The 27,761-nt window shown below is 42.3% G+C and overlaps 2 protein-coding genes across 6 annotated transcripts in view; one reads left to right on the top strand and one right to left on the bottom strand.

The window, feature by feature from the left end:
- The first annotated feature begins 7,576 nt into the window (after positions 1-7,576).
- CLDN25 (claudin 25) lies at positions 7,577-8,269 on the top strand. Its single transcript, XM_040258022.1, has one exon. The coding sequence runs from the start codon at positions 7,577-7,579 to the stop codon at positions 8,267-8,269; it is 693 nt and encodes a 230-aa protein (XP_040113956.1).
- Positions 8,270-14,968: 6,699 nt separating this feature from the next.
- The window catches only part of USP28 (ubiquitin specific peptidase 28), a 72,934-nt gene continuing 60,141 nt past the window's right edge, over positions 14,969-27,761 (bottom strand). For 2 of the 5 annotated variants that reach the window (XM_040258025.1, XM_040258024.1), the window contains exons 16-26: positions 26,247-26,475; positions 24,064-24,258; positions 23,268-23,407; positions 22,923-23,108; positions 21,850-21,945; positions 20,971-21,149; positions 20,796-20,874; positions 19,583-19,662; positions 18,922-19,045; positions 17,304-17,499; positions 14,969-16,188 (exon numbers count right to left, since the gene is read on the bottom strand). In XM_040258025.1, coding sequence (XP_040113959.1) covers positions 16,013-16,188; positions 17,304-17,499; positions 18,922-19,045; positions 19,583-19,662; positions 20,796-20,874; positions 20,971-21,149; positions 21,850-21,945; positions 22,923-23,108; positions 23,268-23,407; positions 24,064-24,258; positions 26,247-26,475 — 1,680 coding nt within the window. In that variant the 3' untranslated portion in view covers positions 14,969-16,012. The remainder of the gene's footprint in view (positions 16,189-17,303; positions 17,500-18,921; positions 19,046-19,582; positions 19,663-20,795; positions 20,875-20,970; positions 21,150-21,849; positions 21,946-22,922; positions 23,109-23,267; positions 23,408-24,063; positions 24,259-26,246; positions 26,476-27,761) is intronic. The other 3 variants (XM_040258028.1, XM_040258027.1, XM_040258026.1) reach the window with 2 other exon arrangements.

Raw genomic sequence — 27,761 nt, forward strand, 5'->3', positions numbered from 1 at the left:
AAGGAGTACGTCAAGGCTGTATATTGTCACTCTGCTTCTTTAACTTCTATGCAGAGTACATCATGAGAAACACTGGGCTAGAAGAAGCACAAGCTGGAATCAAGATTGCTGGGAGAAATATCAATAACCTCAGATATGCAGATGACACCACCCTTGTGGCAGAAAGTGAAGAATTAAAGAGCCTCTTGATGAAAGTGAAAGAGGAGAGTGAAAAAGTTGGCTTAAAACTCAACATTCAGAAAACTAAGATCATGGCATCCAGTCCCATCACTTCATGGCAAATAAATGGGGAAACAGTGGAAACAGTGGCTGACTTTATTTTTCTGTGTTCCAAAATCACTGCAGATGGTGATTGCAGCCATGAAATTAAAAGATGCTTACTCCTTGGAAGGGAAGTTATGACCAACCTAGACAGCATATTAAAAAGCAGAGACATTACTTTGTCAACAAAGGTCTGTCTCGTCAAGGCTATGGTTTTTCCATTAGTCATGTATGGATGTGAGAGTTGGACTATAAAGAAAGCTGAGGGCAGAAAAATTGGTGCTTTTGAACTGTGGTGTTGGAGAAGATTCTTGAGAGTCCCAAGGAGACTGCAAGGAGATCCAACCAGTCCATCCTAAAGGAGATCGGTCCTGGGTGTTCATTGGAAGGACTGATGCTGAAGGTGAAACTCCAGTACTTTGGCCACCTGATGTGAAGAGCTGACTCATTTGAAAAGACCCAGATGCTGGGAAAGATTGAGGGCAGCAGGAGAAGGGGACGACAGAGGATGAGTTGGTTGGATGGCATTACTGACTCAGTGGACATGAATTTGGGTATACTCCGGGAACTGGTGATGGACAGGGAGGCCTGGTATGCTGCAGTTCATGGGGTCGCAAAGAGTCGGACACGACTGAGTGACTGAACTGAACTGAAATATAAATAACATTAGTACTGAATGGAGTGGAACATGATACTTAGCACTGTCTGTCAGAGGTTACAAATCAATTTTATCAAAACTTTAAAAAATTTGTTTCACTTTTCAAGTGTGTTACATACTAAAAGATGTTCACAATATACTATGTGCGTAAGTGCCTGCATGCTGTCACTTCAGTCACATCCGACTCTTTGCCACCCTGGGGACTGTAACCCGCCTGGCTCCTCTGTCTATGGGGATTCTCCAAGTAAGAATGCTGGAGTGGGTTGCCATTTCTTTCTCCAGGGAATCTTTCGACCCACAGATCTGGGCACAGGGTTAATTATAAAGCTTTATAAGCTATAAAACTCCAAAAAAAAGAAATGAACATACATGTAAACTTTGTTCAAACAAAAATAAGGTCCTTATTGAGAAAGGTGTAGAAGAGTAATTAATTTGGGAGGTGTTCTCAGAACAAGTATGAGCGTCAAGTATGAAATGACCTAATTAAAATTGCCAGCACTTGGCTGCCACATACAAAGCTGATGAGAGCAGTGTCTCCCACTTGTAACTGCAAAGTGCTACTGTGTGAATATGTGTGACCCACCTACTCTAGTTTGTGAGCAACTGCAAGGATTCCTGATATTCTCATTTCTGCTCATGCTTATAAACTTACAGTATTAAAATAATAAAGATACAAATACATATATAAATTATGTACACCAAATTAACTTTTAGTGATGAATTGATGGTATTTATTCTCTTCTTTCCCTGATTTTTCTATTTGCTACAATAAACATATATTGCATTGATTAAAATGCTTTCAAAAAATTTTTTAAAGGTACACTGTGAGGGTAGACCCCAAGTGGATGCTGACCTGAAGGTCCTTGTCATTTTTAAGTGTCCATGGAACAATCTGCTTATACTAGTGAGGCAGGGGAATCTTCCTGTGACATAAGCAAAGGAAATGAATTTGGGGTTGAGACAGGAAGCCATAATATCTTGAGAAGTGCCTCTCTCTAGAAAATTAACCAACTTTTGTTTGGTGGACCTGTCAGCCTCTCCTTGAAATCTAAATATTTATACTAACAAATGCCCAGTGAGGAAAGAAGGACCTGCAGATGAAATTCCTGAAAACTTGTAACAATATTTATTGAGCAACTACTATATGGCAGACACTGCTAGGCTGGGAATCCTAAGTATGTGAATAAATAATCTCAGGAAAATATGGTCATTACTATCTTGGAGGTAGTTAAGAGATTATTTCAGATGTTGTGGGACCTAAATCTTACACAATTGTCAGGAGTGGGAGGAGTCTTTAAGGAAAAGAATGTAAAATAAAAAATACAAAACCAAGTGCAGCCCTTGGAAGGGATCTGTACAAGTAACAGCCCTGGAAGCTTAATCTACCTCTAAGGAAGATACAAAGGGCAGAAGGAAGATACAAAGGGCAGAAGAAATATTGGAGGAGTACCCAGTCTCAGACTGAATCAGGGAGGTTTCACAGTAAGAAGGAATCTGAACTAAGAATGGAAAGAGTTATTAGGTTGAAGTTCTGGAATCTTCTTCTAAGAAACTAAACTGTAGAAGTTCCCCCTCTCCCTGAGCACTGGATAAGCTAAAGACTGTCCTTCAAATTTCCAACAAAAGACAAGGAAGAGTCAGACAGGAAGAACAGGAAAGACCATAGGGAATGGAATGGGATTGCTACACACAATGTACCCAAATACAAATGAACACTTGAGTTAAGAAAAAGAAATTAACAGCTCTCAGATTAGAAGAATTAATATTGTTAAAATGGCCATACTACTCAAAGCAATCTATAGACTTAATGAGATTTCTTTCCAATTACCCATGAAATTTTTTCACAGAACTAGAACAAATAATGCTCAAGTTTATATGAAACAATAAAAGACCCAGAATTGCCAAAGCAATACTGATGAAAAAGAGAAAAACTGGAGGCATAACCCTCCCAGACCTCAGACAGTACTACAGAGCTACAGTAATCAAACAGCCTGGTACTGGCACAAAAACAGACATATGGATTAATGGAACAAAATAGAGAGCTCATAAATAAACCCACACACCTACCATCAATAAATCTTCGACAAAGAAGGCAAAACTATACAGTGTGGTAGGGGGCAGGGGGGTGGTGTATCTCTTCAGCAAGTGATGTTGTGAAAGCTGGACTGCCATGTAAATCAACGCAGTTCGAACACTCCATCATACCATACACAAAAATAAACTCATAATAGCTTAAAGACTTAAGTGTAGAACATGATGCCATAAAATTTCTAGATGAAACATAGGCAAAACATTCTCTGATGTAAATCATAACAATGTCTTTTTAGGTCAGTCTCCCAAAGTAATAGAAACAAAAGCAAAAATATGCAAATGGGACCTAGTCAAACTTATAAGTTTTTGCACAGCAAAGTAAACCATAAACAAAACGAAAAGACAACCTACAAACTGAGAGAAAATATTTGCAAATGATGCAACCAACAGGGGCTAATTTTAAAAATATACAGACAACTCATACAACTCAATAACCAAAAAATCACACAACCCTATCAAAAAAATTGGCAGAAGACATAAACATTTCTCCAAAGAAGGCATACAGATGGCCAAAAAGTAGGTCAAAAGATGCTCAAAATTACTAATTATTAGAGAAATGCAAATCAAAAGTAGTGCAATGAGGTTTGACCTCATACCACTTAAAATGGCCATCATCAAAAAGGCTACAAATAAGAAATCCTGGAGAGGGTGTGGAGAAAAGGGAACCCTTCTGTCCTCTTGATGGGAATGTAAATTGATGCAGCCACTATGGAAAACAGTATGGAAATTTCTTAAAAAACTAAAAATAGAGTTACCATATGATCTACCAATCCCTCTCCTAGGCAAGAGTGAGTGAGTAAGTGAAGTTGCTCAGTCATATCCAACTCTTTGCAACCCCATGGACTGTAGCCTGACAGGCTCTTCCATCCATGGGATTCTTCAGGCAAGAGTACTGGAGTGGGTTGCCATTTCCTTCTTCAGGGGATCTTCCCGACCCAGGGATTGAACCCGGGTCTTGGATTGAACCCGGGTCTCCCAAGTTGCAGGCAAATGCTTTACCCTCTAAGCCACCAGGGAAGCCCCAAGGCATATATCTGGAGAAAACTAATTTGAAAATATACATGCACCTCAATGTTGACAGCAGCACTATTTACAATAACCAAGACATGGAAGCAACCTAAATGTCTACTGACAGATGAATGGATTAAAAAAGATGCACTATATATACAGTGGGATATTACTCAGCCATAAAAAGGAATGAAATAATGACATTTGCAGCAATACGAATGGACCTAGAGATTATCATACTAAGTGAAATAAATCAGAGAAAGACAAATATATAATATCACTTATATGTGAAATCTAAAAAAAAATGATATGAATGAATTTATTGACAAAATAGACTCACAGACAGAAAACAAACCCAGGTTACCAATCGGGAAAGGGGGAGAGGGATAAATTAGAAGTTTAGGTTTAGCAGATACACATTACTACATACAAAACAGATAAATAACAAGGTCCTACTATATAGCACAGAGAACTATATTTAATATCTTACAATAAACAAGAATCTGAAAAAGAATTTATATGTGTGTGTATATATATATATATATATATGTGTATATATATATATATAACTGAATCACTTTGCTGTGTACCAGAAACTAACACAACATTGTATACAACTATACTTCAATAAAAAATAAATTTTAAAAAAATTTTAAAGAAATTAGGGGGCTTCCCTGGTGGTCCAATGGCTAAGACTCCATGCCCCCAATGCAGGGGCCAGAGTTTGATCCCTGGTCAGGGAACTAGATCACACATCCCACAGCTAAGACCTGGGGCAGCCAAATATTTATTTTAATTTTTTTTTAAAGAAATTAACAAATGAATGGGTTCTTGTTTTCCCTTACCTGACCTCTTTTATAATTCATATTTATCCTGGTTTGTATATCTCCTAACTCACAGATTTGCACAAGAAAGGGCTCTGAAGAAAAGCCAAAGAAGTGAGGAACAGTGTCTGAAAGAATTCCTCCTGACCTAACATGTCTCACACACATGTGGCATGCCTGGATTCAGCAAACAAAGTGTCAAACACAAATCTGGATGGATATAGAACAAGCAGACAGTGTTTCCAGGGAAGCATAATATTTTGCCATCGCTTTGATTAGAACATGTGGTTGCTATAAAAGCAGCAGAAGGAGACTACAATTTAAAAGAGCATCCCATTTGTTTCAAGGCAGGATTAAAGGATGGACAGGGAGCGGTGGCTGCAGGTATGGATGAAACAAGATTGCTATCAGTGAATAATTTCTGAAGCTGAGTGAGAGTACACGAGATTTCTTTATGCCATCTGCTCTATTTTTATATATGTTTGAAATTTGCAATAATAAAACATGAAAGAAAAGGAGACGTTCCAGAAGATTCTGCTCACCTCTGTCCATCCCTACAAGACTGATAAGTTAATCAGGCTGCTTAAGCATTGAGGTGTCATTGAGGTTAAGTCAAGGTACTGTTTTTTCAGATGCTTTCCCCTTACTATCCCAGGCCCCCTTTTCACTTCCTAGTGTACTACAGGGCACTCAGATCAAAATGTAAATAGGGGAATACGTTGGTCAACACTTATGTCTTCAATATAATAAATCCCAGTTTTCTTTCATATTTTGCCATAAAGATGAGCCCACGGCGGCATGCTGTGTCACGAGTGCGCAGGCGCAGGGCAGGAAGCATCTCTGCGCTGGCGGGAGACAAACGGGAAACATCAGAGCTCCAGCCGCGGGCTCGGACTTGGATTTCTTGCTTACCAGCTGGGGGACCTTGGCAAGCTACCTGACGTGTATCTCACAGCGCGGGTGTGAACATTAAATAAGGATAAAGAATCTGGCCAAAAGTCTGGTTTTCAGCCACACTCAGTAAATGTGAATTATTTCCTTTCCTGTCGGAACCTGTCTCTTGTCAGCAGCAACAAATAGGAATGAAAGCTGGTGTGACTACCATCTATTTATAGCTGCTGTCAGCCGGAGTCGGAGGTGGAAGCGCTTACCTCCTGCTATATTCTGGGTCTGAATAAACTCCTTGGATAGGAGATTTTTTTTTCTTTCTGCCTACGAAATCACTAAATGATTAAATCTGTAAAATGTATAAAATGTTGGGCTGGCCGAAAAGTTCATTTGGGCTTTTCCATTACACGTTATGGAAAGCCCCGAACGAGTTTTTTTGGCCAACTCAATACATCAGTTCAGTCCAGTCGCTCAGTCGTGTCCGACTCTTTGCGATCCCATGAATCGCAGCACGCCAGGCCTCCCTGTCCATCACTAACTCCCGGAGTTCACTCAGACTCACGTCCATCGAGTCCGTGATGCCATCCAGACATCTCATCCTCTGTCATCCCCTTCTCCTCCTGCCCCCAATCCCTCCCAGGCACAAATAAAAAACTATCCATGCTCTTTCCACTAAAAATAACCATGGTTAACACGTTGTGGTATATGATATATATACATATATATATACATACACATATATATGTGTATATACATATACACACACACACATATATATGTACAAACACACATACATATTAATACATATAGATACAGATGTATGCACTTTTTTGTGAAAGTGAACCTGAAAGTGAATGTATATATTGTTTGGTCACTGTTTTTGTTACTTAAAACATCAAAAACATTTTTCACGTCATTAAAATTTCTTCTGCATTAATTTAAAACAGCTGCCTAAACTGTATGTAATAATACACAACGATCAACACTAGTTCAAAGGATATTTTCATACATCTTTGTGTATATTCACAATAAATTAAGGTAAATTCTTGGAGGTAGGGTGTTGGGACAAAGTATGCATATATTTCCTGGAGAAGGGCATGGCAACCCACTCCAGTATTCTTTCCTGGAGAATCTCATGGACAGAGGAGCCTGACAGGTGACAGTCCATAAGGTCCCACAGAGTCAGACACGGTTGAAGCGACTGAGCACGCATGCACCCGTGTATATATTTTAAAGTGTAAAAGGCTTCCCTGGTGACTCAGAGGTAAAGAATCTGCCTGCCGGTGAAGGAGATGCAGGTGACATGGGTTCCCTCCCTGGGTCAGGAAGATCCCCTGGAGAGGGAAATGACAACCCACTCCAGTATTCGTGCCTGGAAAATCCCATGGACAGAGGAGCCTGATGGGCTATAGTCCATGGGGTCATGAAGAGTCGGGCACAACTTAGCAGCTAACCAAAAACAACAACAAAAAGTGTAAAACATGACGTCATGTGACCCTCTAGAAAGATTACGTAAGTGTGTATTCCCAGAACATCGTTCTTGTCTTCTTGGACCTGGGGAGTAATTTTTTGAATATACTCATCAAATATGTATTGATGGTTTACTATCTGACTATTTTGCCTCTCATGGGCCCTTCCCCCAGGGTCCACTCCCACATCCAATCTTGGGCACACCCCCTAAACCCAAACATTGCCAAGTTCCTGGCACCAGCTGCCTAGAAAACTGAAACAGGAACCCTCTCCAAATGCAAAATCCTTCGGCTCAATTTCCCAAAAGTCCTGCCTGACACAGTCACTGAGCCGCCTCTCCTTTGCTTTCTGCCTTTATTCTCTGTTGGGAGCAACCATGTCCTGGAGTTTCCATGGGAAAGTCCAGCTAGGGGGACTGCTCCTTTCTCTCCTTGGCTGCGTCTGCTTATGCGTCACCACTGTCCTTCCCCAGTGGAAGACTCTCAGTCTGGAGCTGAACGAAATGGAGACCTGGACCATGGGGCTTTGGGAGGTCTGCGTGGATCAGGAGGAAGTCGCCACTGTGTGCAAGGCCTTTGAGTCCTTCCTGTCTCTGCCCCGGGAGCTCCAGGCATCCCGCATCCTCATGGTGGCCTCTCATGGGCTCGGACTCGTGGGGCTTCTGCTCTCTGGCTTTGGGGCTGAAGGCTTCCAGTTTCATAGGATCAGACGGGTGCTTAAAAGGAGGCTTTGCCTCCTGGGAGGGACTTTGGAGGCATCAGCTGCGGCCACTACCCTCCTTCCTGTCTCCTGGGTGGCCTACGCCACAATCCAAGACTTCTGGGATGACAGCATCCCTGAGATCGTGCCTCGGTGGGAGTTCGGAGATGCCCTCTACCTGGGTTGGGCTGCTGGTGTTTTCCTGGCCCTTGGTGGGTTACTCCTCGTCTTCTCAGCCTGCCTGGGAAAAGAAGATGTGACTTCTCCCCACATGGCTGTTCCTACAACAGCCCCACCATCCTGTGCTCCAGCAGAGGTATCTGATGGCTCCTTCTACCTAATGCCAAGATCTAGAACTCTGCTCATCTAGGACAAGCTTCTGCCAAGGAATCTCTGGGACAGAGGAATGTCAGTAGAATCCTTTTTCTTCCTTACCCTCTTCACTCTGTATTTGTTTGCCTCATTTTAGGGGTGGTGGTCACTGTCCTGTTTGTTCAGGAATTTGACTGTCTTAGTGATATGATCGTAATTTCAGAATGAAAAATCAAAGCACAGCTTCTAAAAGCATATTTATCTGATTTAGATTTTATTTACATAAAATGCTTTTAAACTTATGAATTATATACTTGATTCTTCTATTACCAAGGAAAACATTACAAAATTGCATCCATCCTAGAAAAACTAGTCTACTCTACATGTAGATAGAAAAGTTTAAGAATATACCTTGGCAATTGAAAATGAAATATTGGCCTAGAATAACATCTCAGGATAGGAACCCTCCTTGCCTTCATTTTCAGCTTCAGGTGCATGATTTGAAAGGGAGTGTCACAATATATCTGTAGATTCTTAATATTCCAAAGGGAAGACATATTCTTATTTCTGCTATGTTAGGAGGCTGTATGTGGTCTGCTCTGTCTCCCCAACATGAAGGTAAGAAATAGTGTGAGTGACAGGGTGACCAACAATCCTGGTTTGCCCAGAACATGGCACTTTCAGCACTGACACTAGGAAGATCCCTGGCATGGCTGTGCCCAAGGACTGCCCAACATGGGCATATACCTGGAAAGAATTGTCAGCTTCCTGGAAATACCTTTTACCATATGCAGACTCACATCATAAATCCCTTAACATTTTAATCCAAATGTCAGATGACCTACCTAGGCTGTAGCTGCCAATAAAGTCCCTTTCACAACAATGACCCCAGTTCCTTTGCTTGTCCCCCTTTCCACCCCAAATCTTCCCTAGGAATTTCTGCAGGTCCTCAAGAGGAAGCCTCCTGCTTGCTCGTAAACCCACTCATCAGCTGAAATTACCCTGCAAACCCGCCCTCTTCCTTTCACTACCATCTGCCTCCCACTCCCCTAATTGGCTGAGAGTCACCACTGACCCCCACTGACAATTCCCGCAGGAGTACAACTAAGGGTGATGGTTCCAATGTCCTCAGATTGCTTCTCCAAGTTCAAAGGCACCTTTGCTCATAGGACGGAGGAGACCCTCCCTCCACACGCTGGTGGTGCACTTTGCCCTGAGACTATACTGCTTGTGCTCAGATGCTTCTCCTTCTTGATTGAAGAGCCCTGACATCTTGAGGTAGCCATTTCTCAAGCAAGAATATGCACATACCAACACAAGAATAAACCATTTGCCAGCATAGCCCATAGCAGTTCCCTTTATTTTTTCTGAGGAAATGAGTTGCCCCGGTGCAACTTTGTCTGCAGTACCTGACTCACTTACTTTCTCACCCAGAATAGCATCCTGTAGGGATCGGTTTCTCTAGAAAGTTCTTCGCCCTTTTACATATATCCTTCTGTATATATTCACTTCACATACACAGATCCAAAAGCCTTAGGTAAATGAATTTTTGAGTATAAAAGGGGATTGCATCGAATTTGTATTCTGGCCTTCTCTGGTTTTGATGCCCATTTTATCAACTATCCTTTCTCGATTACATTTCAAAGATCTCGAGGCCAAGTTTCAATCAGGAGTGAAGCTCAAATATCCAAGAGTTCTCCTTGGATCCCATAGGATCTACAAGGAGGACCCATGTCATCATTCATCCATCTCTGAACAAATATTGTTGTCCACCTACCACATGCCAGGCATTGTGCTAGCAACCAGCAGTAAGACAAAATTTGTCCCTGCCCCTCATCTAGGCAATTAGGGGAGACAAATACTGACAGGGAGTCACATCAGTGCAAATTGTTAATTGTGACAGACTTTACAAACTTGGGAAGGTACATGGTTTCATGGGCTTCCCTGGTAGCTTGGTGATAAAGAATCCACCTGCCAATGCAAGAGACATGGGTTTGACCCCTGGGTGGGGAAGATCCCCTAGAGAAGGAAATGGCAACCCACGCCAGTATTCTTGCCTGGGAAATCCCATGGACAGAGGAGCCCGGCGGGCCACAGTCTGTGGTGTTGCAAGAGAGTCGGACATGACCGAGTGATTAACCACCACCACCACATAGTTCTATAAGTTCATGCAATAGGAGGAATTTAACCTAGTCAGGTTCAATGAGTGGGTACGCTAAGGAAATGGTAACTGGCTAAAAGCTAAAGGGTGGACAGCAGTTCTAGATGGAGAGAGAAGAAAGTTAAGGGAAGGCTGGTGAAGTAGGAAGGAACCAGACCTTGCCTTACACTTTCTTCTCTCTCCATCTCTCTCCTGAAAAATGTTATCTGTGTTCCTAGAACCACAGGAAGCCAAGCATGGGGCCAGGAATAGCTCAGCTGACCTGCAGCAGGAGCACTCCCCTTTCCTAACACCTTGTCCCTGTGCCATATCCCTGCCACACAGCTGGGTGGGGTTTAAGAATGACAATGCACTTTCACATATCTTGTGCTTTATTTACTGTTATTTTGAGGGTTTGTTTTTCATTTTTTGAGCTGGGGAGAACAGATATTATTTGTTTTCCTAATGAGGAAATGAAGAATTTAGGCAACATGCCCACAGTGAGTAATTAGCTGGCAGAGACTTGAATCCAAGGTTTGGATGCTGTGGCATTCTTTCATCATGCCAACTGGTTGCTTCATGGGGGTGGGCTGCCGACAATCCACCAGAACAAAGGAAAAACTAGCACCCCAGCAGCAGAAGAAAAAAAGACCTATGAGAAAAATCTCGTTCTCCATGCATTTGTTGGGGTCTAAACAGGGTCTTTGTTGTCAGATAGCTCACCTGCTCCTGCTGGTGGCTTGCAGCCCTCACCCTAATCCCCAGGGTGCAGGTGCTGACGATGTTTTCCATCAGCATGTGATTATGACTTCCTCTGCAAAGAAAGGACACAAACTAAACATCTGTTAAGAAAAAAATCAGTCTGTTTTTCTAACTCTCCTTTAAAAAGGACACAAAGGCATTTAAGAAACATTCGGGAGTGGAGCAGGCCCTGTTGATTGATTCCCAGTCAATAGCATGTCATCCCCTGAAGGAAGTGATCTGCATTCTGGACAGAATCTACTTTTCAAGAAAAAATCTGAGGAAGATGCTTTTCACCTAAAACTGCCACCGTGCTTATCTACCTACTTTGTAGGGAAAATAATGAGAAATAAAAATAGAACTCATTAAATCTTAGCTTCAGCTCAGTCTTTTCTCATACATTTGTGGCAAATTAGCATTAACAACATTTCTTTGTTGTGGTTACACATGGAGAAGTGTGTTGTCATATGTATGAGAAACAGAAAGGGACATCAATCAATTAAGGTTTCAAGCCAAAAGCTTTTATTATGTGCAAGGCATTGTAAGAAAATAACTCAGGGACTTGCCAAACCTGATGCAGTTAGAATTTGATGAATTCCATGCTATCTTCTCCACTGGCCTTCCTTTGAATCTGAACATTTCACCACTTGCAAAGAAGGCATTCCAGGAAGTTCTTGTTAAAATATTCATGTTACCCTTCTGAGCCTCTGGGACTAACTCTAAGGGGAAAGTCGCAAGGGTGAGACACATTTTGGAATGTGAGGAAAATCAGAAATAGTTTCATGGGCTTCTGGACTGGAGGTGTGTCTTAGCAGCCAGGGTTAGGGTAATACAAAACTCAGAGGTCGGAAAATGTTTGCAGTCACTGGCCTCTGATATAGAACTGAAAGAAACTGGAATCACATCCCACTTAACTAATTGATGGATTTATTTTTAAAGCCAGGTGTTCTTGCTACCTCGTCCATATTCATAGTTGCCCAGAATTTTGAATAGTACCTCAAAGCTAAATCCAATGGGTGACATATTCCTTGGGTTCTTCAGGAAGCCCTGTGTTCTGGACAGAGGAGCCAGGTGGGCTACAGTCCTTAAGGCCTGCAAAGAGCTGGATACGAGTGGATTGACTTAGTACTAGTACGCACTCTAAAGCCAGGGGCTCACCACTCTGCTGCTAGGAAGTAAACCGGTGGTCAGCCTTCACACAGTCCGCCTAAAAGAAGTACCCAGACTCATCAGGGAGGATTCCTGGAAGGGAATTTGCAACAGTCGGGAGCACTGTGATGTCTCCACCCTTCCTTGTGAGGGGGGCGGCAGGAAGATGGACCACAGGAGAACCATTCACAGATGCAGCTGCTCCCAGCAGGAATGACAGTATCTGAAACGTACCCATCCCACCCTGCTGAGCAGCAGAAACTCCTGGTGACAGAGGCACAGAAGAGGGTGCCTGACCTCCACTGGAGCAGCCCGCGCCCGAGGGCTGGCTTGTGTGGGGCGAGGCAGCAGCACCAGTCCCCCTGCCTTTTCTGGTGCGTGGATGGCTAGGTCTTCTGTAACCTGAATGGGTACCGGGGAAGGCAGTCTGGGTGGCACTGTCCGGAGCACTGCTGGAAGGTAAGGCTGGTGACAGCAGAAGCTGAGATTGGGAGAGGTCAGTCAGAAAGTCCCAAAGCTGCACCAGGGAACAATGTGGAGGTTTTGCACAGGGTTCTCTGAAGAACCGTAAAACACCCCACACAAGAGCTAGTAATTGGATTCCTGCCATAAAAAAGAACCAAGAGATTATTTTTTAAAATATTATTTGCTGTAGTGGGTCTTGGTTGTGGCATATGGGCTCTAATTGTCCAACCCAATCAGGGAATTGGTGTTTTCAAACTGTGGCACTGGAGAAGACTCTAGAGAGGCCATTGGACTGCATGGAGATCAAACCAGTCCATCCTAAAGGAAATCAACCCTGAATATTCACTGGAAGGGCTGATGCTGAAGCTCCAATTCTTTGGCCACCTGATGCGAAGAGCAGACTCATTGTAAAAGACCCTGATGCGGGGAAAGACTGAAGGCAGGAGAAGGAGATGACAGAGGATGAGATGGTTGGATGGCATCCCCAACTCAATGGACGTGAGTTTGAGCAAACTCCGGGAAATTGTCAAGGACAGGGAAGCCTGATGTGCTGTAGTCCATGGGGTCGCAGAGTTGGACACGACTGAGTGACTGAACAATAGTTCTTAAAAGAGCTAACAAACCCCAACAGAAAAGGATTGCAATGCCAGTTAATCAGGGAGAGGCGAATCCCAGTCTCCAGTGAAGTCATGGAGAAGTCATGTAACCTGCCCAAACTCTTGAATCATTCCAGGTCAAGGGTCAGGTTGGTTCTTTTCCCACCTTGTCCCGAACATCCCTTCCGCTCATCCTTCTTTTTCACAACCCTTGGAATAAGTAAAACCATTCTTAGCCTGAGGCACTTTCCTGACCCTAAAAGAAATCAAGCAGTACCTAAGGCAGCCCCAGCACCACGCTGGGTGGTCTGAGCAGACCCACCACTACAGATGTCCAGCTGTTCCTTTCTTCACCAACTGTAGATTTTCAACAGCTGATCAGGAAATAACTAATGCGAAAAGGCACCACACAAAGTATCTCACAAGACGTCCAAGGGCAGTCGAGTAGTTGTTAATAGGACAGGTTATGAAGTGAGACGTACCAAGGACAAGTGTCCTGGCTCCGCTACCTAGGACACCCGTGACCTTGGGCAAGCCAACAGTCCTCATTATCATCCCAGGGTTGTTACATAACTATACACAGCACTCAGGAATGGCAGGGATTTAAAAGCAAAAGGCGAATGGTCAATAGTGAAAGGCTTCCCAGGTGGCACTACTGGTAAAGGACCCACCTGCTAATGCCAAGAGATGTGGGTTTGCTCCCTGTATAGAGAAGATCCCCTGGAGGAGGGGATGGCAACCCACTCCAGTATTCTTGCCTGGAGAATCCCATGGACAGAGGAGCCTGGTGGGCTCCAGTCCATGGGGTCGCAAAGAGTCAGACATGACTGAAGCAACTTAGCACACACACAATCAATGAGTAAGAAAATTAATCATTTCGCCATGAAAAAAATCTTTGCAGTGAGCTTTAAAACACAAAAGCACCTCTGAATATCTGTAAAAGATGGCTTAACCATTCATTTGACCAAAATATAAAATATTCAGCTTCAAGAAAATAACTTTTTTGCCTTCTAAATCAAATTACGATGTGAATACACGTACATGCAATGCAACCAGCAAATAAGATGAAATCAGACACCACTAGGTGTTGCTCAAGAAGTAACTTGCCTTTGTGAAATGGAGTATCTCCTGCCATATCTAGAAAGGAGGTCACAGCCATCTGTGATTCAGGCCCTCCAAATGTTCATTTCTGAGCCCAGAGGGCCGGAAAAGGGAGAACAATGCCCCCAGATAGCTGAGATGCATATGAAAGGAATGAGTTCAGTGAGCCCAGATGCTTGCATCTTCCCATAGAGAAGAGCACTGAACTCCTTGTGACAGCTGGTTTTCCTTAATTAACAGTAATCTTTGATGTTCAGACTATCTGCCTCTCTTTGGTACAAACTTCTATATAACCTGACTCCTTTCCCCATCGCCTCCTTGGAGCAGTTTCTCAGGGCTACTTGAGAGGCTGCCTCCCAGGCCTGAAGTTCTAAAAATTCCCATGGAATAAAACCACTCTCTGCTTTCAGGTTGTGACTATTTTTAGTTGACACTTTTCATTCCCATCAAGCTTTTTAACCCTTTAATCTGCCCTTTTCTTTTTAAGAAGAAAAACTGAAACAAGAGAAATGCTTACTGAGTCCATCCATTTCCAAAATAGAATATATGTAAACAAAGGCCATACTGCATACCAAAGATAAAACAAATACTTTTATTGCACATTTATAAAATCTGCATAGTTGTAGCAAGTCTTTGACCCTCCCACAATTCCCCTGGTAATCTTTATAATTTGGTTAAAACACAATACCCAATCTGGAGCCTTTTAAAAATGGTCAACGGGATATTTCTCTCTCTACATATACATATATATATATTCTTTTTACAAACCCACATCCCCTAGTTTTTAAAAGGAAAAAAGGGGGTGGGGTGTTAAAATGTTCTTCTGGACCAGTAGCAGCCTTAGCCATTTTCAGATGCTAGAAAATTTTACCTTTAAATAGTTAACAACTATGAAAATGTGATCTTTAGTCAAGTTTCACAATGCTGCTATTCCATCTGATGTCCTTAATGCTTTCTCCTTTCTTTCACTCAGGACTGAGTATGAGGTTTTCTGGTTTAATTAAAAATATAAAATAAAATAGAAGAAAGAAAGGAGAGGCAGCTTTTCTTGACTTTTCAGCATCTTACTGCCACATGACCTTATGTTCTACCCACATGTGAAAGGGTGGTGGCTCATCAACAACCTATTTTTTCATCTCCTGTCAAGAGCCAGGCAACAACCCATTTTTTCATTTCCTCCCTTGCAGTCAATTTTTTTTTAATGTCATCTGTATCTGATCAAATAACGAGTAGCTGTTCATACAGTTCAGGTCCTGATGAATCACCCTTTTAGTCTGCTGTCAAAAATACTTATGCCTGAAGGATACTCTGAGGCTCAGAAAAACCCAGGCCGTCTTGTAGAGACAAGAGACATTTTGGGGCTTCTGCCACAAATCAACACCTTAATACACTGGTTCCTGCCTTTTTTCATGAAATCGCTTCTCTGATTCTGTACCTAAAAAGTGCAGTTTTATTTCAATCCTTCTTTACACACACAGCATAGTTAGGATCTGGATCTGAGTCTCACTTTCCCACCTAATCCCTTTCCCAGGGAAAACACTGTGACAACAGACTTCTGTGCAACAGATGATCAACCGAAGACCAGGCTGGGTCTTGAACACGCGGGGACTTATTTCACTGTCACAGCTGACACTCCTTGGATTGACTCCATGACAGCTGCAAATCGACTACAAAGGTCATAGGGAGAATTGGGCCGAATAGTTGGAGGCTCCTTTAAGACAATGATTTCTGCGGAAGGATCTAGAAGTCTGGGTAGAAATTCCCCTAAGCATAGCTGCAGATTTTCTGTGGAGGGAAAATGGATGGTTAGTATACAGCTAAATAAATCTCTTGAGTTAAAACTAGTAAGTCTGCAACAACCTCCAAGTTCAAAGCATTGCTCTGGCCAGCTAATGACAAATGATGATTCCTTGATACCAAATCAAGAGCAAAGACCTATTTGCCAACTATAGCAAAGTTTTAGGTCATTGTTTTAAGTCATCTGACATGAGGCAGGATAACACTATATATTCACTTCATTATGGACATGTCTTCTAATCAATCATCCTTTAAAATTTGAGAAAGTACCATAAATATAATGTGCTGTAAACATTCTACTGCAATAAAGATAACGCTGGTCTTATCCTTCAATTAAAATATACTAGTGTGTACATGGCATTAAGTAAAGCTATAATGTCACACATAGTTTAAACAAAAACTGAAAACATTAAAATGAAATTCTTAGCTACTAATTATTATAGATTTTTTCAATAAATATCATAAACTTGAACACTGACAAATCAACAGAATGTCTTTACATCAGTGAGCAACAAAGAGGCTTCACATTAGGATACATAACAACTTTCTAAGACAACTAAACTCGCCCCAAAATACCTTGTTTTAGGCTCCCTCTCCAAAATGCTTTGGACAGGCACAAACATCCCATTTACTAATTTATTAACCTTGAAAGCATCACAGTTAATAAAATGTTTATGTCTTGCAACTTCAAGTCACAGGAAGATTTAATTATGGCACCGACTGGTAATCAAGCAACATAAACAGATTTTTAAATATTTAAACTACAAAGTTCAAGTTCAGATTTTGGCAGACAGAAAAGTAACAGCAGTCTAACATTGCTGGAGAGCAGTGATTTTTTTTTTTTTTTTCCAAATAGCACTGTGTGGCTGGCTGTGGAGGTGAATTCAGCAACCACAGAGGAGGTAAGGGGAGGCTAAGGACAGGGGTTCAGGGTCCTGTTCCTTGTTTCAATACAACAGATGTAATTTTCAAGCCTTTATATGTTCAGGGATTCCAATCCCTTAAAAAGGTTTGACAACCACTGCTACAGAGTGAGTCCAACTGTCATTTCTAGAACTCTCAAGGGTCTTAGAAATTATTGGCAATGGCAACAAACAACACACCTGCGATATCTTGCCCAAGGTAAGAGCACCAGTGGTTTCTCATGACCTCAATGGCATCCAGGTCATCCTTGGAGATGTCATTATTAATGATAAGGTGAATACAGGGAATGATCAACTCATTCATCACATTAATACCCTCTGTTACAGAGTGCTCATCATTTGTTTCAAAGAGAGAAGCTGCTTTGGCATTCAGCTCCTATGGATAAAAAACAGTGGGGAAAAAAGTCTCAAAAAGAAGACAAATATTTAAACAAGTAGTTCCCAAACTTCACTGTACATTGGAATTGCCTGGGGATCCTTAAAAACCACAGATGCCCCAACCCACTCATGCTGATTTGACTGGTATTTGGCTGACCTAGGCACTGGGATTTTTTTTTTTTAAACGCTCCCAATATGATCGGAATGCAGCAAAGCCTCTTACCAAGTGGCCTCAACTTATAAGTCAAGGTCATATTTAACACCTGCTTCTATCAAAAGACCTATTCGATGGTTCTCAGTCTTCATCAAAAATCAAAAATCACCTGCAGAAGACAAGGTGGTGCCCAGGCCCCTCACCCGGAGACTGGTTTAACCGTCTGGGGGAGGCCTGGGCCACCAACATGTGAAAGCCCCTTAGGTGATTCTGACACAAACTGGGAGCTGAGAGCCAGAGATGAAAAGAAGCCAAATCCTTATTACTGCCTTCCCGTGGCAGCTGAGCAGGATGTTCAAAACCTAATCTCTATTTGATGATTTAAAAAATAAAAGCATTTGCGGTCCATCAAATCTACAAGGCTCCCTTTTCAGCTTCAAAGTGCCCTGCCATATCTATAACTGACACAGAAATCCAAGTATAATCAGAAAATGAAGCTTCTGAGATACATACATGTCACAACTTAATCTCTTCCATTTGGTATTAACAAGAGGTAGTGGCAGAAATGCGGGCCTGACTCCTCCTTGGTGGAGGGTGATCCTGCTGGGTGGCAGGGAGGCCCAATGCAAGCTTAGCCTGAGGTTAGGCCACCTCTGCAGTTTTCTGAAGACAAGCACCTGGAGGGACCCCTGGGAAGGCAGGCAGACTATGGGTGTGCCTTCCCACGCAGCAGCCAAGTGCAAAATGACCACCCTAGATCTCCTGTGGTTTATGACAAGGATGTTAACAGCACAGCAGGACCAATCCTTATGGCTCAAACCTTTTAAAAACTGGAGTCTCTTTAGACATCACTAATGCTTCTCATCTACTAGCTTATTAGTTAGGGAACATAGAAAACACGTGTTTATTAGATGCTTACTATGTGCCAGGCACAGAGAAAAAGGCTGACTGAGAAGAGGATCTATGCTCAAGGAACTCACAATCTAGCAGAGAGGCGTGTGATATAAGCTGTGATGAGGCACACATGAAGGGCACCAAAAAGGGGAGATGCGGTTCTCACCTAACTTCTATCGGGGGCGGAAGAATGATGATGTTCACTGAAATAACTTCATCTGTTTCAATGTAATACTACTCTTGAGGGTTTAGAACAATCTAAAACCTGCATTTTTTTTTTTTTTATGTTATATTTCTTTCTGGCTTCTAGGAACAGAGGTAAATAAATGCAATAAAACACAAAAATCGTCAGGCTTTATAAAGAGTACACACCAGAAGGCATTTTCTTCGGTATAAAGCGATCACCGACTCCTTTACACCCCGCTGGGGCCCCTTCATCAGCAGAGCGGCATTGCTTTGGTAGGCGTACACCAGGTAGGAAAGTGCCTCTTGGTACCTGAGAAAGTTATTGATGAAAAACAGCTCAGTGCTCCTTTCCCAAACCCAGGGCTTAGTCCCCATCGCTCTCTAGTACAAGAACGGAACCGGCTGCAGGGACGGAAAAGTCTTCAGCATGGAGGCAGCACGGTGCAGCTGAAAAAGCCTGAGGCCCAAAGGCCACAGCCAGCCTCAGCTCCTCTGCAAACTGGCCGGGAAGCGCAAGGCAAATCATGGCACTTCCCTGGACTTCTGTTCCTCCCAACTCTACAACAAGGAAGTGGATGAGAGGCTCACTACGGCCCACACTGACTCTAAAATTCATTTTCTGAGTACATTTTCATTTATCACAAAGAAAATTGGCCATTATATCTCTCAACCAAGAAATCTATCATTATATAAAACATGAAGACACATGTGTGATGTTCAGTGCAAACGTGAAGCAGAACACTGAAAAAGGCAGAGACACAGGGTGTATGTGGAAGGGGCTGTAGTCCTGAGAGTTCCTGGTGGGCAACCACAACCAGCATGCTCGGTAACCTGAGACACCACTTACTTTCCTTTCTGATAGAGTTCCAGGCCTGTCAGGAGATACACAGACACCTTTCGGAACAAACTGTAATCTTCATGCCATTTCTGAAAAGGAATGACAGCCATTCATGATTATGACTGAAACTACTTCTACCCTTTTCCCCACAGCAAGCTTCAAACTCAGTACTAATACTTACGGAGCTCATATGGACCGGCACAAAAACAGGAGACACAAAAGCTTTCAGATAATAAAGTACTGGACATTTATGATAAAAGTCTACTGCTGACCTTAATTTTCCATGTCCTGTTCCTGCTGCCGAGGAACAGAAATATTCATTTCACATGAGCTTTAGAATTTCGGATCGTAACTTCCAACACCCACGCCAAAGTCATTCAGCTCTGGTCTGAATGAATGGCCTCCTGAGTTCTGAGGAAGCCATTCAGACGAGGGAAGACAGAAGGTCAGGGCTGCTCCAGTCTCAGGAACAACACTAAGCTTGCCTGGGGGGGTGGGGGGTGGGGGCCAGGGCACACCGAGGTGGCACCCAACAGTGTCGTACCTACATGACGTCTTTCATTTTTGGAAATTTGTAGTCACGCATGCATTTTAATGCATAAAATGCATTTAGTTTTGAATACAGAAATATTAGAAAACTGTATTATTTAAAGCAAACCAAAACCGTGAAGTCACGAATTGCATTGCCTAGGACAAGGCTAAAGTGAGTATTTAAGGGAAATGAAGTGCTGATCAGCTGAAGAGAAGAATGGCATAAAGAAACTGGCCATTCAAAGGGTTAAGAAAAGATCATTCATTCTGACTCAGCTTTTTCTGAGAGGGGGTGGGAGTCACTTGGCGATAATATTAAATTGTCTGCTTTATAGCTTATATATAAAGTTTATTAATATTACTACAAGTTGTACAAATTGGATTATAAATATATTTGTGCATATGTATAATTTACTATACGAGGAGGAAAATATTGGAGAAGGAAACGGCAACCCACTCCAGTATTCTTGCCTGGAGAATCCCATGAACAGAGGAGTTTGGCAGGCTACAGTCCATACGGTCACAAAGAGTTGGATACAACTGAAGTGACTTAGCATGCGCGAGAAGAACATATAAATGACAGCCCTAAATGTTTCAATAGCTCAGCCTCCTTACATTTTTGTTTTTTAATTGTTAGGGTTGCCTTAGAAATTCATATGGTTGCTTTGTAGATGTAAAGGGAAGACCTCACCTTGTACTCTTCCATATTCATGTCATCTGGACCAATCTCCTTCAGTTTTGCTTGAGCCACCTTCATAATACTGATCGATCTGTGGACAAAGTTAAGAAAGCAATGACAGTTTCCCCTTCAGAGGACTTGGTCAAGATAGAAGGAAGGGTGGTTCACCAAAGTACTCCCTTCTCACCTTTCATCATAGCTAAGATTTTTATCGGCAAATTGTTCCAGAAGGGTCCGCTCTACTACCCTTTTAGGTGCTTCATTTTGGAAGAAGTAGACGAGCACATGCTGAAGACGAGGGTCACTGTGAGAGGTGGGGGTCTCCTTGGCAAGCTGATAGAGCCTGGAGTACTCTTCATGGAATGCCTATTGAAGACAGAATTGGTAGTCAGAAAAGGGGGCATGGTGGGCTTGTACACATAGAAACCGCTGCCTAAGGAGGTTTTCATCACTCTAAGACGACTTCTAAGAAGTTCTTATTGAGGAATGACAGAGGCAACTGGAACCTATAATCTCTTTGCCTTTCAAAAAGGCCAAAACTCCTCTGGCACCAGAGACATCCTGTACTCACAAGAAAATTATTTTCCTCATACAGTGCTCAGAAAAACAAAAGTTTTAATTGTTTCAGGCGTATCTTTGAGTACCAAGGACCTGAAATTTAAAAATCCAAATAAATGTATTTAAGAATCTTAAATTTTATTCAAGCATCTTAAAAAGCATGGCCTACTTTGTTATATTATGGCCTCCAAATTACAAAGGCAAGGTCTCATTCACAGCTTTATTAACAGGCACCTCCTAACAACGAGGAGGTTACTCCAGGCCAGGTGTGACCTGAGCACCGAGGCTGCATTAGTGCCACGAGAGGAGGAGCCATCATTGCTGTGGTACGGCTGTGCTGTTAGTCGGGCAGCGAAGGGAGTTTTACGTTTTACTTGAATGAAAAACACTTTTTCAGCATCTGATATAATCACTGCCCCATGATTATGATCCCTGTGGTATAAGGATTAGAATTTAATCCTAATTCTAATTAAATTATAATTTAAAAAACAAGACAAAACAGAGATACCTTAATAAGCCCTGCTTCAGACCCATCTCGGTCAAAGGTCTGACGGGCTTTAGCTATGGCCAGGATGACCCCTTGCATGGCAGGGCTCAGCATCACCTACCACAAGAGGGCACAAAACACAGAGAGAAAGCAGAGGAGAAAGGTTCAGAAGAAGACTGTGAAAGAAAGGTGAACAGACCGCTGCAGGGAAGCAGGGTGGCGTGCTCCCCGGCCAGCAGCCACTGCAGGGGCAGGCTCACACACCCCACTCAACACTAGCAGCCCCTGGCCCTCTGCACGACCACAAGACCTTGTCCATGACAAGCTATTCCTATAGACTCTCTCTAATTTAGCAGATGAATAAAGTGGTATGTCTAAACATACCTACGATATGGCACTGCTACATAATCAAGGTAAATTACAGCTCTCAGAGGGGAAAGGTCTGAAGTGAGAATTCCACCTGAGTTCTGAGGTTTGGGTGTCCATCCTGAATACACCAGTCTTTCAGAGTTTTACCTGGGTGAACAGCACATCTGAAAGTCTGAAACTAGCAGGTACACAAATAGGACTTTATAAAGTGAAAACCTTGCAATGATTATAAAAAAACAAACCGTCCCACAGAAACCTGAGGACAGGATTCAGGACTGTTAGTGTGTGGCGACAGCTGCAAAGGAGGCAGACAGCTAACAACCCGGAAATCTGCAGCTTCTCCCCGGAGCTTCAGAGGTAAAACCAGGTCAACTCACATTTGACCTGCTCACTAGACAACTGAAATTCTCCTATTTGGAGGAAATGCAATGGACTAATATTACCAAAGACTCCTAACTTAAAAGGCAATTTTTTGTTCAGGATACGACACATGGAACTAAATTCTACCCTTCTGAGCCACCTGGACTCCACAGTGGCCTCGTAAGGACAGGTCTGAGTAGGGACCTGCTGGCAGCGGTGTAGGACGGTGACGAAGGCCCTCTCGCCCACCGCCTGTGTCTAGGGGAAAACACTGTTGCCGAACGCCTTACACAGCTATGCTCAGTCACGTGAGAAGGAAACACAAGACTGACAACAGACAGCTAGACCCTGACTCATCTCTGTACCTCCTCATCATATCCATCTGCATCAGATCTAACCAGAATCCTTCCCACACTGGGAATCTCGACTTCAGAGACCTCAGCATTAGGCTGGGCAGCAGACTCTGCGTCACGAGCCTGTGGGGGCTGCTCTGACTGCTCTGCAAGGTTTGTTTCCAGGGGCATGGGCTTCTTGGGTTCAGCTTCCTTAAGCTGTGGCAGCAGAATGGAGAGAAAGAGTAAGAAAAAAACAGAAATAAAGAGGGATTGGTTAAATGCAGCAGACACAGAATAAAAGAAATGTGAGAAAACTGTGGCAATTATTGCCGAAAGCCCACCCCTCCGGATTTTGGGCTTCTAGGCCCCTCTCACCTCACTCAGTGCAGCTTCTACGCCACTGTTTTCATAGGCGTGTGCTGTGTTTGCAATCGCCTGGGCAGTCTGCTCCTTCACGATCACAGCATGCTCAGAGGACAGGCACCGAGCCCCGTGGGAAGAGGCTACTGAAGATTCTGAGAAAGAACAGCAGGTAGGAATCAGCATCTGGTAATTAAACCACTAGAACACTCTACAAGGCAAGCAGGACTGGATACAAAGTTTAATGTGCACACCTTCTAACTAACCTTTTGAAAAAATTATGTAAATTTCCCCTAGAAACTAGTGGCTAAAAGAAATAGCTACTTCAGCAAGGAGTCACTGGTGATTCTGTAAAGTTTAATGTGCTCCCAATGTTGTCGTATTTCTTCATGGCAAAAAGGCTTCCTATAAACAACTATCCGTTAGGAAGATCACCTTTACAGAACAGTTTTCATAAAATCTACCTATTAATCTTACCATAGTTTCTCCCGCAACCTGGGAAATAAGCAAGCACTAAACAATGAAAGTACAGGCAGCTAGCTGCTCATCTTTCTGCTGCTACTTCTGCTCAGCAGAACTGGCTGTCTAGAGCCACAGGCTAGGCTGTCAGGCTGTGCAACACCAACTCTGATCCCACTGCGCAGAGCATGGCATGGGCTCACTCAGAGGACGTGCACGGGGCTGGTTACGGGAGTGCAGCGCCACTGCACAGAGCGTGGCATGGCTCACTCAGAGGACATGCACGGGGCTGGCTACCGGGGTGCAGCGTGAACTCCCCCAAGTCACTGGCATAAATGCCCTGCTCAGATACCTTGTGATGGAGAGAAGTCCTGTGATGCTGAGCTGGTGGAAGATTCCATCTGAGGAATTTTGCAAGACTGCTCTTCTTCCCATTCCTCCACTTCCTGCTCAAACCTCCAGTTATCTTCCTGAATGTAATGCTTAAGTTCAACAGACAGGGCTTCCACTTCTCCTGACATCTGATTTAATTCATTAGGGGCCACCTCTAAGGAAGAACAAAGACACAGTTAAAACAGAGTCCCACCAAGCAAAAGGTCTCAAGGAAACCAAAGCTCCTTTCCAGAAAAAAAGAAAGAAAGACACTTGTCTTTTTTCTTACTTTTAATGGAAAATACATACATAATCCATCCATTGTCTGAAGTACTGACAGTATCAGGCCAATAGTCACGGTACCCCAATAACAGTGGCTGGCATATTGGAAGGGAGGGACATTAAATATTTGTTAAATGAATCAATCAATGGTAACAAGTGAGGATTTGGAGTAGAGGCCAGTCACGGACAAAGTAGCAAGAACAAACCAAACATTTCTTGGGAATTCAGAAAATCATTAGATTCAATGGAAATTTCAAGATAAACAGTTTTATCAGTGTAAACAATGCCCCTATTACTGATAAGAATATCCATCTCCAGGACTTCCCTTGTGGTCCAGAGGTTGGGACTCTGAGCTTCCACTGTAGGGGACATGGGTTTGATCCCTGGTCAGGGAAATAAGATCTCACATGCAATATAGTGTGGTCAAAAAATAATAATAATAAATTGAATTAAATAACAAAGTATATCCATCTCAAGATGGTTGAAAGTGAAAACCAAGACATTTATACTGCCTAAAGTTTCACATAATCAAGTGCTACCACAAAGCAAAGGAATACAAAGGTTAGATCAATAAATAGATCAATAATACCTGGGGTTCACTAAAGGCTATGATGAAAAATGGCAAGGCTATCAATGACATATTCAACCTCATTTCCAACCCTACAACCGACACAAATCATAAAAAACCTACCGAAGAGTAGCACATCCACATACTGGTTGCTGTTAACTAGTCTTTTCACTAAATGACAGTTCCCACTTTTTGTCTATTTCTACAGATGAGCCATACCCGTTATAACAAGGCCCCTATATACCACCCACAGCCAGAACAATCGTTTGTACAGAAACTCCCACAAGCAGCTGTTCCTGCCCTCACACTGCAAACATGCATTTAGGACGATCAGTTACTGTGAAGTGAGCATTCTCTCCATCCCCTACCTAGCAAGCACACAAGAAAGATCATTTGCCGCCCAGACAAAATGCTTATATATTTCCTTACTTATGCAACACAGTAAAGTTTGAACATTAAAAGAAGATGCCCTGTATGATCTCAGATGTGAAAGAAAAAAGAAAGTGTAATATACATGGAAAACAGCATAGAATCTGGAACCAGAATATTTACTGGCTGTATGACAAGTACAGAACCTCAGCTGGAAAATGTGGGTGATAAGAATTTCTGGCCTGCCCTCCTCCGTGTTAGAGTTAATAAGTTATTAGAGAAATAAAGCTTGAAAGCATGCAGTAAGGAGGAAAGTACCAGCATAAATGATAATTATGATTACTGTTAGCATTAGTAGCAGTATGAGAAGTCTGAAACCACTGAGGCAAATCCACTTGTAAAATCTGGCTATTCTCCAAAAGGTGCAAAAAATACGCACATAAGAATGTCAGTAAAAAAGGGAAAAACTAGAGGCAACTTAAAAGTCTATCAACAGGAGGCTGGTTTAATAAATTATATATATACTCAATGCAATGGAATTATTTTACAGTTGTTAATAGGAATAAGTTGGTTCTATTCATAAAAAGAGAGATTGCTAAGAAAAACAATGAAAAAGATGCCAAACAGAATGGAAAAATATCCCATTTGGTGGGAAAAAATGGGGTATAGGTGAGATATCAATAAATAAAACCTAGCATCTGCACAGAACATTTCTAGAAGACTACATTAGGAGCCTAAGATTGGATACTTGTTGGGCTCAAGGACGTAGGAAAGCAAACTTATTCTTCCTTTTTCTTCTCTTTTATACTATTTGTGTTTCTTAAACACATAATTACTTTCTAATAAATCTGAGTTTAATTTTTTTTTTTTAACTACAAGACTGTTCCCTTCCCTGAGAAGTACAAAATCTCCCCAAGCCTGGCCTCTGCTTACAGTGTTTTTACCTGCATTGAAGTGGGGTAGCTTGTCGTTAATGTACATCAGGCAGTAAGCACTAACATTTCTCTGGCCCCCATAGGAATCTCTTTCAAGTTCTTCCCAGGAAGACTCGGTAACAGAGATGTCATTGTACTTGAGCCAGACTTGTCGCGGCTGATTATAGACATAGGCCCAGTAGTGCCCCGCGTTTGCCTGTCCTTCGTGAACAAGAACTGCATGCAAGCGATAAGGCACCTGCAAGTCAGAAAGGGTTCCCCGTGTTAGGTTAAAGCAAAGTCATCCGACAGGAGTTTACGTGACGAAAATTCCAAAGTATACCCAACCATAAGACCGAAGAAAACTGCCCATTCACACGTGTGTTTGATGTAGGGTTCACATCAACAAAACATCTTGTTGATTCAAGAGGAACTGAAAAAAACACAGCCTTGGAATCTCCCAATTATGTCTCCATTCCTCAATCTTTAAAATCAGACGGCTAAACTAGATGACCTCTGAGACCTCTTTCAACTCTATAAACTGCTATGATTATAGATCTAAAACAAAAGATAATGACACCTATTTATTCCCCCAGTTCCAAACTCAGTCTATCTAAAAATAGAAGCACCATGACCACTCATGTTGAGAAGATGCTTACCACACCTGGGACCTATAGAAGTTATGCTGTTCTAGGACTAAGTTTTATTAACTAAAATTAATAAAATTTTCTATTAACTAAAACCTACGTTAGCATATTTCATTATGAATCAGTCACATGGTCTTTATATTTCTTCTTGCAGGTAATCACCCACTTATCTGGGGTGAAGACCCTTTTAACTACATCTTGTTTGTTTCAAAATCTGAAAATCTTCCCCTGCCCTACCGCCCCTACCGGCAATATGGAGAAAGTAAGAGTAATGCTTAAGTGGTAAGTTAAGTCTTGGTGAAAGAAAGGCGAGTAAGTAAAGTAAAATTACATTCAATCAGTACCTTGACTTGTTTTTACTGTGATAAATTTTTTAAAGAATAGAAAAGAGAAAACGGTCAACACCCAAGACTCACATGGTGCATTCTTGCTATGCAACACTACCATGGTTTCCCGTGACCCTAGACACAGGGCTCTCCTCCCAGTCATGCATTTACACAGAAGCCCGTGGAGGGCAGGTCCCTAACTGCAGCTTCTTTCCCATCTATGCCCAGAATGTTATTCTAAATAAAAACATATATGGAAAGTAAGAATTTCTGCCCTGCCTACCTCTCTTTTGGAATTAATAGAGACATAAAGGTTAAAAAATCATACTGCTAAACAGAGGATCACGAAGGATCACGGTACTCTGCAAAGGATGGGGAACCAGTCCCTGGTCAGGTTTCCTCCACTGTACTGCTTAATTACCATTTTATGAGAAACTTTATTAATATTTAACAACAAACCTTTCTCATACATGAAAAAATACCATGTGTCAGACTCAGGACAAATATGTTTTACATCCTATTGGTGGTAGAAGGAAGATACACTGCTCTTTTTTAGCCTAAAACACAGAATA

The sequence above is a fragment of the Oryx dammah genome, unplaced genomic scaffold (assembly GCF_014754425.2).
Source record: "Oryx dammah isolate SB20612 unplaced genomic scaffold, SCBI_Odam_1.1 HiC_scaffold_17, whole genome shotgun sequence".
NCBI classification, from domain to species: Eukaryota; Metazoa; Chordata; class Mammalia; order Artiodactyla; family Bovidae; genus Oryx; species Oryx dammah.

Excerpts from the sequence above, each read along its gene's own strand:
- CLDN25 (XM_040258022.1), top strand. The coding sequence starts at position 7,577 with ATGTCCTGGAGTTTCCATGGGAAAGTCCAGCTAGGGGGACTGCTCCTT.